Here is a 16,275-nt window from a genome sequence, read left to right on the forward strand (position 1 = left end):
TGGCTGCTGTGGCCGCGCTGGCCGCCCGCGCGCCCGGCTCGCCCGTCAAGGATTCTTAAAGGGACTAATTTTTTGTCCTAAAATGCACTGGATTGCCTGCAGAGAACATACTTGACTCACCAGTGATGTGCTTCATTTTGAAGTGTTACTATTCTATAGGACTATTTTTTTAAACTATCAATGATTATTTTGAATTGTATTTCAATATTTTTTACCCTATTATAGTGTGCAAGACTTGCTTCTCTAATATTTTGGTTAATATCAATAAAAGTGGCAAAATGACACACACGAAAAATTGCCTCTTCCTCCCAAGCTTCCAAAGCTGGAAGTTATAGAATCCATCTATGGTAAGAAGCAACTGGATGTTGTTTCTCCAACTCCCATCTGAGTTGCACCACCCGCTGAGGTTGCACCACCCGCTTGAGGATTACTCACTCATTACTAGCAGACCAGCCTCCTAAAGACAAAAAGGTAGTAAGACTGATTGAGTTCACTCTTTCTAGGCTTCAGCTTGAAGGAGCAGCATCTGACAGGAATCCAGAGTTTAGCATCGCAGATGGAAGGGATTGCTTAAAACTGCAGTCCTGGCCAGGTGTGATGGCTCACACCTGTAACCCCAGTACTTTAAGAAGCCGAGGCGGGAGGATTGCTTGAGTCCAGGAGTCTTACCAGCCTGAGAAACATAGCAAGACCTCATCGCTACAAAAAATTGAAAAATTAGCCAAGCATGGTGACACGCACCTCTATCCTAGCTACGCAGGAGGCTAAGACAGAAGAATCACCTGAGCCCAGGAAATCATGGCTGCAGTGAGCTGTGATCATGCCACTGCACTCCATCCTGGTGACAGAGTGAGACTCTAACTCAAAAAAATAAAAAGAACTGCAGTCCTTCAAATTCATAGTTGTATGGCCTTGGGCAAGTCTCTTAAGTGAACCTCAGTTTCCTCATCTAGAAAATAGTATTAGTATAATGCCTATCTCACACAGTTGTACTAAGTCTTCAATGAGCTCATAAGTGTTTAACAATACCTAGCATAAACTAAGTATTCAATAAATATGATTTTTATATCAGAGAGATATATATATAGGTGGTAACAAGGAGTAAGGGAGAATGGTCATGCATATTACAGAAGTTGAAATATATCAACTCTACAACTGAAACTTGCACTGGCCAGGCAGCCTGAAGGAGCCTCAGAAGTGAACAGGGATACCAGGAGCAAATTACACAGAGCCCTCCAGGGAGATAGTAATTCTTAAAGAATCATTTTCACTGTTCTTCTGATCTTCAACTCATTCCATAATATCTTGGATCATTTGTCTCTTGGGGTAGATAAATGCCTTTTCTCACATCTACTAGAAAGTTAACTCTTTCATGCTTAGAAAATGTCTTGAGACCCACAAATCCAAAGAAATTGTGGCTATGTTAATAGAGTGCCAAGTAAACAGAAAAGCCCTTAAGGAGAGTTCCAGGATTAAACGTTAGAGAAATTGACCAGAAGCAAGTTATTTCCATCAACATGCTGGTCTGGACAGCCTCTGACTGTACGATAATGCTTCTTGCATGACTTCAGTCCATCAGACTCTTAAATTGATAGTGTGAAATTGAACTCACTAACTTTAATTATTTTCTTAATTACTCAGGTGCATCTTCCCAACGCCTGGAAAAATTTATAGAAAGGTAAGTGGAAGATAAGTTGTTTCTAAATTTGTTTTCTTATTTTGAAATAGGAATGAAAACTCTGTTGTTACCTCATAATCGTTTTTACTGAGCATAAATAGCTTATTAGTCACTATCCAAACACTGGAATATCACTCCTTAGGCCAGTGAGCATAGGAAGTGATTAATTTGCATATGTTCTCAAAATATGATTATAAAAATGCATACAAAATGGGTAAAACTTAGGTCTGACAGAAGTAACTGAAAAGGCAAAAGGATGATATCATATTCATACTTTGTGAATGAGAAAACTTTTATGCTCATTTGGGGCTTAAAATTCTGAATTGAGGCTCTGGGTGCCCTGAACAGAAGCTTCAGGAAGTCCTTGCTTTTCCAAAGTCGACCACAAATCCACAGCTGTCAGAATGTCCTATGAACCTGGACATTAGTAACCCAACAATTTGCCTGTGCTTATTGACAACAATTCCTGTGAAATATGCCAAGAGGATGGTAGTGTGTCTATTTCCTAGGAGCTCATCCCACTCTTTCCCATTCTATGCAGTTATGTGGCCTTTCCTTAATAGGAAAGTGGGATAATGAGTGTAGAGAAGAAATGGGGAAATGGGACTGATGGTTGGCTATACTGGAATGAAAGAAAAATAGCAAAACATGTACCAAGAAAGTGGTCGTACAAAGATTTTTTTCACAGGCCTAGCCTGTATCACTGGTTGCATAGTTGATGCTCAAGTGCCTGACATTCATATTCTGTCTATGACTTTTTAGCTTATCTAGGAACCAGCTGTTGGACCAGCCAGCCATTGTTATATATGCCATGATTGGAAATGATGTCTGCAATGGGTGAGTTATTGAGAAAGATTTTCAAAATTCTTTGTGAGTTTTCGCATCTTCCCCACCCCCGTCTACATTAACTCTACTCCATCATAGTAGGCTACTGCTGAATTGATTTTCTGTATCTTAGAAGCAAGTCCTAGACACATGTGAAATTAACAGAACCAACCTGTGAAGCTAAAGTCCCCTTTTAAAAATACCTGATCCGTCCAGGCACAGTGACTCACTCCTGCAATCCCAGCACTTTGGGAGGCCAAGGCAGGAGGATCGCTTGAGCCCAGGAATTCAAGATCAGGCTGGGCAACATAGCGTGACTTTGTCTCTACAAAAAAAAATTTTTAAATTAGCCAGGTTTGATGGTACACACCTGTAGTCCCAGCTTCTTGGGACACTAAGGTTGAAGGATTACCTGAGCTCAGGAGATGGAGGCCATAGTGAGCCATAATCATGTCACTGCACTGCAGCCTGGGTGATAGAGTTAGACCCCAACTCAAAAAATAATAATATAAATTAAAATAAAATAAAAATACCTGATCTATTAATCCTCAACTCTGATGTTGCAATAAATGGGTATGCATGGATCTGTTATGAGTTATATCACAAGAAATATGCTATTACTGACCAAGAATCCAAGATTGGGATGATGGCTTTTTAAATAAAAGAAGCCAAAAGCACAGTTACCCCATAAAAAAATCTATCTCACTTATACTCTGATCTACCATCCTTTTTCTTGTGAAAGAGACAGCATAGAAGCATAGACCTACAACATTTGCCAAGAACTGCACATAACTCAGCCTATTCTATTCATGCCCACGGCTCATAGCAAGAAAGTGGTTTTGCTAAACTGCTAATATCAGTAGTGATTTCAAAATGTTAGTTCTCTCACAACATTCCAACAGGTTTCTCAGAATCTGTGTATACACCTAAGAATATCATGCATGTGTGAATGCCAACTAGCTATCTGTGATTGTGGCCAGAAAACGGGGGGGGGGGGGAGACAAGATTTTGAGGAACTCCCCAGTAGCAGTAGCCACCCACCTGCTATTTTAGGAAACGGAAAAGTAAGACCAAGAGAGGTTCATGACTTGCCCTAGGCAACAGGATTGATGAATGGCATAGTTGGATTCCAGCCCAAGTGGTGCCAGAAGCAGGTCACCCTGCTCACTGCCCACCCTTTGTTTTTCCATACTTCACTCGCCAGGCTTTCCCAGACTGGACTAAAAGCACAGTTCAAGAGTGTCAAAGTGTGTTTGCCCTCACAGATAAAACTCAGATGGCAAAAGAGATGTAGACATCATCAGTGAAGTGACTTCAGGGCAAAGATACCATCCTATGATCCAGAGATATGATGATCCAGACACCACCCTGGCACACCTTAGGCTGGTTTGCTCCTCTCCTCAGAGACCCAAGTCAGCTGGGGACTCAGGTTTCTGCTTCTGTGACGAACCACCTGGGACTCTCTAGTAAATAACAAACACTCCTTAAGGTCTACCATGAGACAAGAGTGATATATACCCTTTCCATCATTTCATCCCCTCCAGCAGCCCTAAGAGCCAAGTAAGACTGTCCGCATTTAAGAAGAAACTGAGATTTGGCAAGATGAAGGAACTTTTTATGCTACTATTGAGCAGTAAAGCTAAGAGCCACACCAGGTTCTCTGACCAGATTCCATGCTCCTTCTACAGACTACACTGGTCGTATTTGCTTTATTTCACTCATTCACCTTTTGGTTTTTTTGTTTGCTTTAATTTTTATTTTGATCATGATCTCATTGTATTACAAGGCTGGAGTGCAGTGGCACAATCATGACAAGCCTCGCTCACAGCAACCTCAACCTCCTGGGCTCAGGTGATCCTTCCACCTCAGCATTCCGAATAACTGGATCTATAGGCCACCATACCCTGCTGACTTTTTTATTTTTATTTTTTATAGAGATGAGGTTTCACTATGTTGCCCAGGCTGGTCTCAAAATCCTGGGTTCAAGCAATCCACCTTCTTCAGCCTCCCAAAGTGCTGGGATTACAGGTGTGAGCCACTGTGGCTGGCCTCCTTGACTTTTAAAAGCATATGCTGAGCACCCATGATAAGCCAAGCACTATGCCAGGCTCTGGGATACAGTGACAAAAAGACCACAGCCCCTGACCTCAGAGAGCTTATGAAAGGAGAAGCCTTGAACCTGAACCCCCAGCCCTCATCATGAAACAGAACAAACCTGTGGTCAGACCAGCCAGCACTCTGCTAAGCCCCCAGAGCATAGCCTCCTGGAAAGGCCAGATCACAAACTGGTTATACTGAGTTAACATGTGCAGCAAGAGGCTGTGACTACTCCAAAAACCAATATCCCTGAAACTATACTTTTCCAGCATAACCCGCTTACCTAGCGGCCCCTCCAGCCTAGTCCTACTTTTTCTTTGCCAAAATGTCAAAGGGCAGGCAGACATCAGCCAGAGATGTGTGCCAGCCTCTCCCCTGCTGGGGATCTGGGCAGAGAAGCAGCAAGCATTTGGGTGAAATAACAGAGTTGGCAGTGTGGGATGTCCCTGCAGTGCCCACTTTGTGATGTCCTGTGGAGGGGTTAAAAAAATAAAGACAGATGGCAGCTACACCTCCCCATCTGCCAGAATGTCAAGGTGGAGTTGACTTCCCAAAATGAGCAAAGGGATTTTATAAAAAGCTCAAGCAGCAAGGAGTTACATAATAAGTCTGTCCTGGAACAAGTTTTAGGATATGTGCTTGACTTTCTTCTTTTCTTTTTTTATGATGAGGCTCACTCCTACTGAAATAATACATTCATGTACTTCCTTCTCAATTCTCTAAACTCGTGCAGTTATTCAATAAATACTTGTTAAGTGAATGAAGGCCATGTTGGAAGACAACTATGAACCTCAGGAATTCAAGAAGAGAGGTCACATAGAGAACCTAGCTTTCTCATTGTAACTCTACTCAATTTAATTTAAACTAACTCCGCTTCCTTGGACTGTTCCCATCACTGCCCTCAAAAGCCATATAACGTGAGTGATACAGAAGGTGGAACGTTCCTGAAAACAGGGAAATTTGTGGGGGAGCTACAACAGCAGGAACCTTGGAGTAACAGGAGCAGCAGTGGGAAAGGAGAATGGCCTCAGAACATCACACCATAAAGGCCAGTGACAACTCTTCCCTAACATCCCAGCAGGATGTCCCTGAAAAGAACATGGTAATTGCTGGCAAGGTCATCGAATTACACAAGCATCCGACACCGACCGCATAAGTGGACATGGCTCCATTTATACAGCAGACATAGAAATCATAAATTGTATGTTCTTCATCTAATGGAGAGACCCAAAACCACCCACACAGGTTGTCTGTGGCCCCTTGCCACCAACCAGTGCTGGTGCTTCAGGTTACACCCACAGCAGCTGACCAGCTGCATTAAGAGGAAGCCAGCCAGGGTCCTAGTAGGCCACAGGCCCCAAGGAGCCTGGGCTAGCCAAAAACAATCCATTCCATACATTCAGATGGTAGAAAAACCAGCAAGGAAGGGAATGGACAGAACTCCTACTGCTCAGAGGAACTCTCTCTCCCAGCTTCCTCAGTCAGAGACATGAGTGGCACAGGGAATAATAAGGGATTTCCAACCAGCCAGCATGTTTCAGACCACATCCACTTTTAAGGAACTTTTAATGTATCTATGCACAGGAATCCTCATCCCATTCCCAGCCTGTGTCAAGATGCCCCTTTGTCCCAGCTACTCGGGAGGTAAAGACAGGAAGATCACTTGAGGCCAGGAATTCAAGACTAACCTGGACCACATAGTGAGACCTCATCTCTACAAAAAAAAATTTTAATTAGCTGGGTGTGGTGGCATGTACTTGGGAAGTTGAGGCAGGAGGATTACTTCTCCTGCCTCAACTTCCAGGAGTTTGAGGCTGCAGTAAGCTATGATTGCATCACTGTACTCCAGCCTGGGCAACACAGCAAGACCCTGTCTCCATTTTTTAAAAGAGAAAAAAAAATAAGATGCCTCTTTGAGGGTTGTTGGGTAGGCACCCTTCAATGTAATTGGAACTGGCTAGCAGGAAGAAAAAGGCCAAGACTTTTATCTATATAAAAGTGTTGGTCAATAGATAAAAGCCCAATATTTTATCTATGTTTTGAAAACACAAATGCTAGTTGTGAGTGAGATCAGAGCACTCAGTCTGAGCACTGACTGGTCTCTGAGCTTTAGCTCTGGTTCTAGGAAGCTGGTTTTCTGCAGAGGCTGTTCACTATCTTCCTTGAGAAGGGGCACCTCTCTCTGACATCAGTCAGATGAAATCTGGCTAGCACAAGTGCTAGGGTAATGAAATGACCATAGCCAGCCCTACACCCAAGTAAAGAGGCTTATTTTGCATGATCAGACACTATTCACTAGGACAGGACTGGCTTCTGAGCCACATGAAGGGGTGAGACTCTTCATCTGTTCTGAGCCCAGCAGTGTGTTCCTGACATGGGTGACAGCATGATGGTAGGCACTGAATTCTCTCTCATGACTTTCCTCGGTGTGACCACTGTGTTTCCAGGCTGGGTTTCATGTTTCTCGTCTTTACCTGGCTGCTCCCAATCCCTCACCTATTTTCTGAGTGACTGGGATAAACTTGCTAGTATGTGAGGAGGGGTGCCAGGGCATTGGAGTATGCAGGCAAATCTGGGGTGCCCCAGTCATCTGAGTTGAAAAGGTTTAGATACCTTCAGTTCAGCCCATTTCACCTTTGGCAGATATCAGAGGGATCTAGGAGATATTTCCCAAACCACTAGGTTCTTTGGTCCCCAAATACTAGTGCTAAGTCCTCCCCAAAAATCACCAGAGGAGAAAGATACACAGATAAAAACAACATTGAGAATTTTTCAGGGACAGAAGTCAGAAGGCACCTTCTATAGTATCCAGAAAGATTGACCCATCATGAGTCATGTAGACTCTTTTGCCTTTGCCTGAACTAAGAACTGGTTGATTTTGCTTTGCATGTTAAAGGATAAGTGACCACAGAAGTGTCTATATTATATAACCATACATGCTAGAACAGACAACTGGAGAATGTTTCATGAGCAATACCAAGGTCTCCATTTTGATTTCACTTAGCCATTTTGATTATATTTGCTTAATTTGTGGGTGTCCTTTCAGATTATTTGTTCATTATTAGGATTGTGTCTCTTACCAAAAAATAATCTTTCGATAGGGAGTCTGGGAGACTTTGTTCATCTTCATTTCTCTTGCCTTTTTGTGAGTTGAAAGCATTCGCTCAGCATAATTACTTGTACCAAAGTGCTGTTGTATCAGCAGGAAAAAAAAAATTGTGGCAAGGTAAACGTTAATAGACAGTGGTAGCTTTACCAATGACAGAAGATGGGATATAGACACACAACCTGCCTTTCATTTCACTCTGGCTGTAGAACTTCAAACACGCAGGAAATATAAAACGTGGCTACACTGGGCAGGTTCTCTTGATCTGAATAAACTCACAAGGCAGCCTCAATCTCCCTTTCAAACAGGATCCTTCCAGCACTGCTTCTGTGCATACGGGAATCAAGCCAGCCCCTCCCCACCCTTCACCCCCATAGGTGGCAACCTCATCTCCAATCCTTGTGGGGGCTTTTTATACAGGTGACGGAGATTTCTATTCAAAAAGTAGTATGATTTTATTTCATGGCAATGGGAAACATGAATGTAGCATGCAGTTCTACACATTGAGGTTTCATAAAATCAAGTATCTTTCCCCCCTTAAGAAAATCCAAGCAACCCTTTATATTGTGGAGAAGCATCAACTACAACTACCACCCTGCCAGCAAACATTAGACTTGCTCCACCTTCTCCTCCCTGTGGGTACATGTTCCTTGTCACAAATTGACCCACGTGACCATCATGTCCATGCTCAACCTTGTCACCTTCTGGATAGAAACCAGTTTGGGAGGTGATTTTATTTGACTAAATGAAATAGGTGGAGGGGAAATGACATAAAAAACAATGTTTTCTGTTCTTCCTATTAAAGCTTAGGTAGAGTACAGTTTTTCTCCTCACTTTGGAAAGGAGAATAACAATAATATGGGAATCATTCATGTTTATTGTTTCTCTAATTACAAAATAACATTTATTGTGAAAATTTCAAATAATACAGGACTTAGGAAATGTAAGTATCTCCATAATCACTCCTCATCACCTCCCACCCCCACCATCCTGCTCTAAGCATGGAAGTTTGATATATTTGCATCTATGCAAATTATATGCAAATTATTCTATGTAAATTCTAACTTGCAAACTTATTGATATGCACTGAAATGAAATAGTATTAGTCATACTGCTCTGTAACTTGTTCTTTGCAATCAACAATACTTTTTAGCTGTCTATGTGAATACATATAAATCGCTTCCTTCTTTTTATTTTTTTATTTTGAGGTAAAATCCACATAATGTGAAATTAATCATTCTGAAGTGAACAATTCAATGACATTGAGTACATTTACATGTTGTAGAATCACCAACTCTATCGAGTTATTTTGTCCTTTTTAATGACTGTATAGAGTTCCATTGCATGGATGTGCCATAATTTATATATCTAGGCTTTTAAAGTTTTTCCCATTTTACACTATTCAAAACAATATTGCAATACTTGTATATACATCTCAGCACATTTGTGAAAATGTTGGTATAGAATAACTTCCTGAAAGTGAAAGCTTGAGGTAAAAAATTCAGCCAACTTCAAATTTGGATACATTTGGAAAAGTTGCCCTCCAAAAAGACAGTGCCATGTCCACTTAGGATCTCCCTTAAAAGTGAGAATAGTAGATGTCCCTGGGAGCCTCTTCCTGTCCTCTCTTCCCATATCACCTATGCCCCAGGTCCAGCCTCTGAGCTATGGCCTTACTTTATCTGGTTTGCAATCTATATTAGGTTCCCTAGGGCCACTATAACAAAGCATCACATATGGGGTGGCTTGAAACATGGAAATTTATTCTCTCACAGTTCTGGAGGCTAGGGGTCCAAAATCAAGGTGTCTGCAGGGCCAAGCTCCTTCTGAAAGCTCTAGAGGAAAATCCTTCCTTTTCTCTTCCACCAGTCCTCAGCAGTCCTCTGCGTTCCTTGGCTTGTGGCGGCATGGCTCCCATCTCTGCCTCCAACTTCACATGGGCTTTCTCGTTGTGTCTGTGTCCTTTCCTCTTCTGCTAAGGATGGTAGTCATTGAATGTAAGGCCCCTCCTCACCCAGTATGACCTCATCTTAACTACATCAGCAAAGACTATTTTCAAATCATGTCATAGTCCGAGGGCAGTATTTATTTTTTCATTTGTATGTGTATTTTGGAGTTGTAGGGTACAAGTGAGGATTTCCTACATAAGTAGGTTAAGGATAAGTAGGAAAATCCAGGTGAAGTTTGGGCTTCCAGCTGGCCTTCTCTCCCCCTGATAGTAGACCAGGTACTGGGTATGTTCCCACATTCCCCCCTCCCGCCTTCCTCCCTTCCCTCTCAGGAGTGTCCATCATCATGTATATGTACCCCATTTTCTTTATTGAGTCCACTTTCGATGGACATCTGGGTTGGCTCCATGTTTTTGCTATTGTGAATCGTGCTGCAATAAACATGTGTGTGTAGGTGTCTTTTTTTGCAGAGTGATTTATGTCCCTCTGGGTATATTCCCAGGAAGCTCAATTTTTAGTTATTTGAGAAATCACCACACTGCTTTCCACAGAAGTTGAACTAGCTTAAATTCCCACTAACAACGTAGAAGTGTTCCCTTTTCTCCACAGCTGCACCAGCACCTGTTGTGTTTTGTTTTGGTTTTTTTGACTTATTAATGATAGCCATCCTTGCTGGTGTTAGGTGGTATCTCACCATAGTTTTGATTTACATTTCTTTGATGATTAATGAGACTGAGTTTTTTTGGTTTTGCTTTTGTTTTTTTGAGTTGGAGTCTCACTCTGTCACCCAGGCTGGAGTGCACTGGCACACTCATGGCCACCCCAGCATCAACCTGTTGGACTCTGGTGATCCTTCCTCCTCAACCTTCCAAGTAGCCAGAACTACAGGCACTCACTACCATGCCCGACTAATTTTTTATTTATTGTAGAAACAAGGTCTCACTAAGTTGTCTGGGCTGATCTCAAACACTCGGGCTCAGGCAATCCACAAGTCTGAGTATTTTTTAATGTACTTGTTGGCTGCTTGTATGTCATCCTTTGAGAAGTGTCTGTTCAAGTCCTTTGCTCCCTTTTTAATGAGGTTGTTTATTTGTTTCCTTTTAATTCATTTGAGTTCCTTATAGAACCTGGATGTTAGGCCTTTGCCAGATGCATAGCTTGCCTGTTCCTTGGGTTGTCTTTTTACTCTTTTTAGTTTTTGACACAACACACTCGCATGCACACACACGCGCACACGCGCGCACGCACACACACACACACAACGTGATGGTTATTAGTGCAACTTGCAAAATATTCCTGAATTTCCGCCTTTCTAGTACATGGTATAATTGTACTTCCCAACTCCCTTGTGGATGGGTGAACCATGTGACTGTCTCTACTGAGTTGTGAGCAGAAGTGATGTGTGTCATGTTTGGTGGCGTGAGAACCTCTAGAATGCTCTATTTCTTTGCCATGGGTATGGGCAATGTTCTCGACACTGCATTACCAATCTGAGTCCTGTCAATTTTTTATTTTGCTGCATTTGCTTTTGAGGCCTTGGCAAGGAACACTGTTTAACCCACTATAAGACCACTAGGTAAGTTTGGAGTTTTAAGCATGCAAAATAGAAAACACATCTATAGCATTATTCTATTTAAATTAACAACAGACAGTGTTGAACATAAAGTGTTGATTAAAAACTTAGAGAATTCTGTATTCTACTCCCAGGTTAATGCGGGTTATTATCCTAATTCATTTCAGTGTGTTTCTGAAAATGTGTACAAAAGTCAATGTAAAAAAATGAAAAACAGTAGACATATAAATACGTAAACAAAGTTTTTAACATAACTTCAAATGATGTATTCCTAGTATTCTGTACATTCCTTATTTCTGCTCATTTTCAAATCAAGTGAAAATGAGTCACTCAGCTTAAATTCAGTAAATGCTTGATCAGTGTTAAAGATTTGCCACTTTCAGTTCACTTATGACTTCTACCTTTGTCTTAAATGCTTTGATTTTAGGTCTATGTGTCTTATAATTACTTTCAGCACTTTCTTTTTCTGTTTTACTAACTTTTCTGAAATAAGAAAATATAATTTAAAATTTTGAATATCCTCTATAGAACACAAACACTACTATATAAAGACAGTGAGGCAAAATGGACTTGTTTGTTGGCAAATGTTGTTGCAGTGTATAGCCTGGAATAGTAGTCTATCAGGAAATGTTTGACAGTCCAAATTTAGTGTAGAAACTGAAGGATAAAAAGTGAGATATGGTGTGGACATATAATGTAACTTTATTTTTCAAAGAGATTCTATTTCTCTAACTTAATACGTGTGAAGAGTTTTAAAGACCAAGTTACAGATCTTGAAGTATCAAGTAAGCAATACCATTCCCCTTTCTTATCTTTAATTGTGTGTAAATCAGGATAGGTGAGGTTTTGCTACAGGAACAAACAGCCCCTAAAATCTTAGTAGCATAAAGCAAGAACATTTATTTCTCTATCACACTACTTGTCCATCAGGAGTCACTGTGAGAATCTGTTCCAGGACTCAGGTTGGTGATGCAGTACTAGAACATGGTCCCTACCGATGGCACAGAAAAAGAGCATTCTGGAGGCTAACACTAACAAACATGACACATGTCACCTCTGCTCACAACTCAGTAGAATCAGTCACATGGTCCACCCAACCACAAGGGAGTTGGGAAGTACAATTTTACCACATGCTAAAAAAGTGAAAATCCAGGAATATTTTGCAAGTAGCACTAATAACCGTGTGTGTGTGTGTGTGTGTGTGTGTGTGTGTGTGTGTGTGTGTGTGGTGTATCTTGTATCTGCATGCAACTTGCATGCATCTATTCTTATAATCTATTTTCTGTGTCTTCTACCAACAGGAAGGCTGACCCAGTCCCAGAAATGACCACTCCTGAGAAACTGTACTCCAAGGTCATGCAGACTCTGAAGTATCTGAATTCCCACCTGCCCAAAGGCAGCCATGTTATTTTCTACGGCTTACCAGATGGAAACTTTCTCTGGGATAATTTGCACAACCGATATCATCCCCTCGGTATCAGTTTGAAGATACTTTTACTCTTTAACAATGTCAATGTGTATATAGTTCATACCATACAGAAATATGCCAAAATGCTATCACAGAACATGGGTCAGAGCTGATGAAGGGAAGAGCCCACAGGTGCAGTATCCAAAGATTATTATCCAGAGTGGGCAAGATCAGATCTAAAGCCCGAAAGGGCAAAAATATTTAATGAAGATTAGGACAAATTGAAAGGTAAGAGTTTAAATTAGGAGACAGAGTTTAAATCAGGAAAGAGTTTAAAGCAGGCCAAGCATGGTGGCTTATGCCTATAATCTCAGCACTTTGGGCTGCCAAGGCGAGAGGAGGACTCCTTGAGCCCAGGAGCTCAAGACTAGCCTGGGGAACATAGTGAGACCTCACCTCTACAGAAATTTGTTTTCAAATTTTCTTAAGTAGCCAAGTGTGGTGTTGTGGGCCTGTATTCCCAGCTCCTCGGGAGGCTGAGGTGGAAGGATCGCCTGAGCACAAGAGGTTGAGGCTGCCATGAACCATGATTGTGCCACTGCACTCCAGCCTGGGAGGCAGAGTGAAACCCTGACTCAAAAAAATAAATTTAAATTAAATCAAGAAATTCCTCCAATGGAAGGTGAAATGCAGAATGAGTTAAGAAAGCCCAAATAGTAGACAGAAAGCCCTCAAAGGAAGGGATTTCTTTCTTAGTTCCTGCTGGTGGCTAGTTAGAATTCTCTGGAGCATGGTCCTCCAGCCTGCTCACTCCTGCTCCAAACTCCCTTAGGGTCCATAGCTCTAAAAGGCTTTAAAGTTCCCCAGAAACTTTTAATGGTAGTTCTAACATTACAGATACTGTACAAACGACGTAAAAGTGGTAGTAATTCATATTGGGAAGGACTGCCCTGCTGATCTTTAAGATAACCCTGTGAGATAGTTTCCATGAAGTATAATAATTCCATTTTATAAATGAAAAAAACACCAACTAAGGCTCAGAAAGGTTAGGTAGCTTGCCAAATGTTGCATAGCTCATTATATATGCAAGCTGGGTGTAGCAGGGCTCTGCTTTCTGTATTTCAGGGGAGAGTGTCCTTTCAAAAACTATTACATGCCCACTATGTGCTCAGCACTGTTCCAAACACAGGGTAACCAGCAGTGAACACAAAAGTCATAGCTTTCTGCCCAACGTAAGGTTTATATTCCAGTGGATGAAAGACTTAAAACTATGTTGGAGGATAATAAGTGTCACAGGAGGAAAATTAAGCAGGGAAGGAATAAGGAGTGCTAGTGTCTGTCCTCTCTCATGATCATCTATGAGAAGCAACCTAGGGACCTATTGACAGCACCTGCACCAGTCAATTATGAAGAAGGGGCTCCCCTCCCCTGGTATTACCCTACCCACCTCCTGAGACCAACCCAAGCTAAGCTGTGCTAGAGGTTCAAGTACCTTCTTAGGAGGTGGGTGAGAAATCCCAAGGGGAAGACCTGAAGCTCATTCTTTAGTGTCCTCCTTAAAGGATGGGGGCAGAGAGCACAATTTTACATTGGGAGCTTTCCCTTTTGTATATAACTTTGAGAGTATCTTTTTTTTTTTTGATTTGGAGTCTCACTCTGTCGCCCAGACTGGAGTGCAGTGGCCGCTCCTGGCCACCACAGCCTCGATCTGCTAGGCTCCAGCGATCCTTCCACCTCAGCCTTCCAAGTAGCTAGAACTATAGGCGTGCGCTCCCATGCCCAGATAATTTTTTGACTTATTGTAGAGATGAGGTCTCGCCAAGTTGCCCAGGTGGGTCTCGAACCCACGGGCTCAGGCAATCCACTCACCTTGGCCTCCCAAAGCACGGGATTACAGGCTGAGCCACTGAGCACGGTGAGAGTATCTTTTTAAAGCTTCCCTTGTTCTCTTGCAATCCCTGTTTAAGCTAACACCCCTCCCTCAGGAAATTCACCCTTCTTCACTTGAGAAATGAGTACGGGTCATTAAACTAGCTCTCAAAAGGCTCTGGTATCTTCACACAGGGAATAGGGGTAGATACCCATGTTCTAGGCTCCTCCCTAATGAGGGTGAAGTTAATTTTCTCTTGTTAAAAAATGCATCACAAAGATTACTATCCAAGCAAAACGCTATTCAGCCTCACTTAAGGAGAATATATTCTTCCTGTTCATGCAACTTGGCCTATGTCCCTTAGAAAGAATAGGGTGGTCACACACAGGAGAACTACACTCCATTCGGGCTGCCTTGCATGCATAAAGGACAGCAACTTGGGCTAAGAATGCCTCCTTCAGTCATTGGATATGAAAATTGTACAACTGCCCCAACACATTTGTTAAGATTGCCAAGTTCCTCCCATGCTAAGAAATCACATTTGTTAAGATTGCCAAGTTCCTCCCATGCTAAGAAATGCTTGAGGAAGGGAAGTCGGGTACCGGGAAAGTGTGGTCCCAACATAGTCCATTACACCAACAGGGACTTAACTTTGGGTTTTCTGATTTCAAATCCCATTCTCTTTCTGTAACTCTAGTTAGACTACCTCCATTAATGCTTTCAGCTATGCCATGCAATTCACCTTATTCAACCACGGTGTGTAAGGATGACTTCATGCAATTTGGAATGGACTGAGAGAAAGGCAAAGGACAGTTGGGGCACACATCATCACTTTTGTGGATTCTCTATGCCAGTGGGGCAACTCACTCACCCCTCTGTTTATCACACCTGGGGATGGGAGGCAGGTTCCCCTAGTATCTAATGGGGAGGGGCCAGAGATGTTGCTTAACAGCTACAATGAACAGGACAGTCCCCACCACCAAGATTCTCAGGAGGGCCAAGGTTGAGAAACTATACTCTAGGCTTTTCCTTGTCCTCTTCAAGTATGTTTCTCTCTCTCTCTCTCTCTCTCTCTCTCTCTCTCTCTCTCTCTCTCTCTCTCTCTAACCACTAAGCACATACTAGCATTTCACAGCAAAAAACAAGGAAAAGAAGAAAAGAAAAAGATGGAACAAGTTTGTTCTATATAAAATCATTAGTTTTGAAAAAATTCAATTGGGAAGAAAATTGAAACTATCTAAATTTGTTTAATATTTTTAAGCAATTATTCACATCCCAAATTATCCTGGTTGCCATGAGAAATAAATTACAAATTTCTCAACAAAGCATCAGGGTCCTTCCTAGAAAGGCTGGGGAAGTAGGTGGGTTTATTCAGCTTCCCAGTTCCTCCTTTGGCAAGGCTCATAACTCACATAAGACGAGAGACTTGGAGGAGGGGTGCTACCTTCACGTTGTCTCTCTTCTGCTCTCACTTCAACCCCATCTTTGGATCTGAACCACCAGTGAAGCAAGATTAATGCTGGAATAACCTCCAGGGTTGGGTTGCTCCGCCCAGGCTAGAGTCAGTCTTACCTTAGTTAACAGGCAGATGCTGGAGTCTCATTCCTGGGCATTGTGCTAAGGGCTGTTTGTGCAAAGCAAAAGAGAAGGGGGAGTCGTTCCATTTATTTCTGCATTTGAGCCTAGAAACATGGTAATAATAATATCTAGACTTGACTTTGACCACCTCTTAAGGATCAGGAAAGAATCTAGGGAACAGAGGGGTGAGG

The 16,275-nt window shown here is 42.1% G+C and overlaps 1 protein-coding gene across 2 annotated transcripts in view; it reads left to right on the forward strand.

Annotated features, from left to right (window-relative positions):
- AOAH (acyloxyacyl hydrolase) overlaps positions 1–16,275 on the forward strand; it is a 208,752-nt gene that overhangs the window by 169,930 nt on the left and 22,547 nt on the right. For both annotated transcript variants that reach the window (XM_008063260.1, XM_008063266.2), the window contains 3 exons: positions 1,642–1,678; positions 2,441–2,515; positions 12,530–12,702. In XM_008063260.1, coding sequence (XP_008061451.1) covers positions 1,642–1,678; positions 2,441–2,515; positions 12,530–12,702 — 285 coding nt within the window. The remainder of the gene's footprint in view (positions 1–1,641; positions 1,679–2,440; positions 2,516–12,529; positions 12,703–16,275) is intronic.

The sequence above is a fragment of the Carlito syrichta genome, unplaced genomic scaffold (assembly GCF_000164805.1).
Source record: "Carlito syrichta isolate Samal-C Ts95f unplaced genomic scaffold, Tarsius_syrichta-2.0.1 Scaffold98159, whole genome shotgun sequence".
Taxonomy (NCBI): Eukaryota; Metazoa; Chordata; class Mammalia; order Primates; family Tarsiidae; genus Carlito; species Carlito syrichta.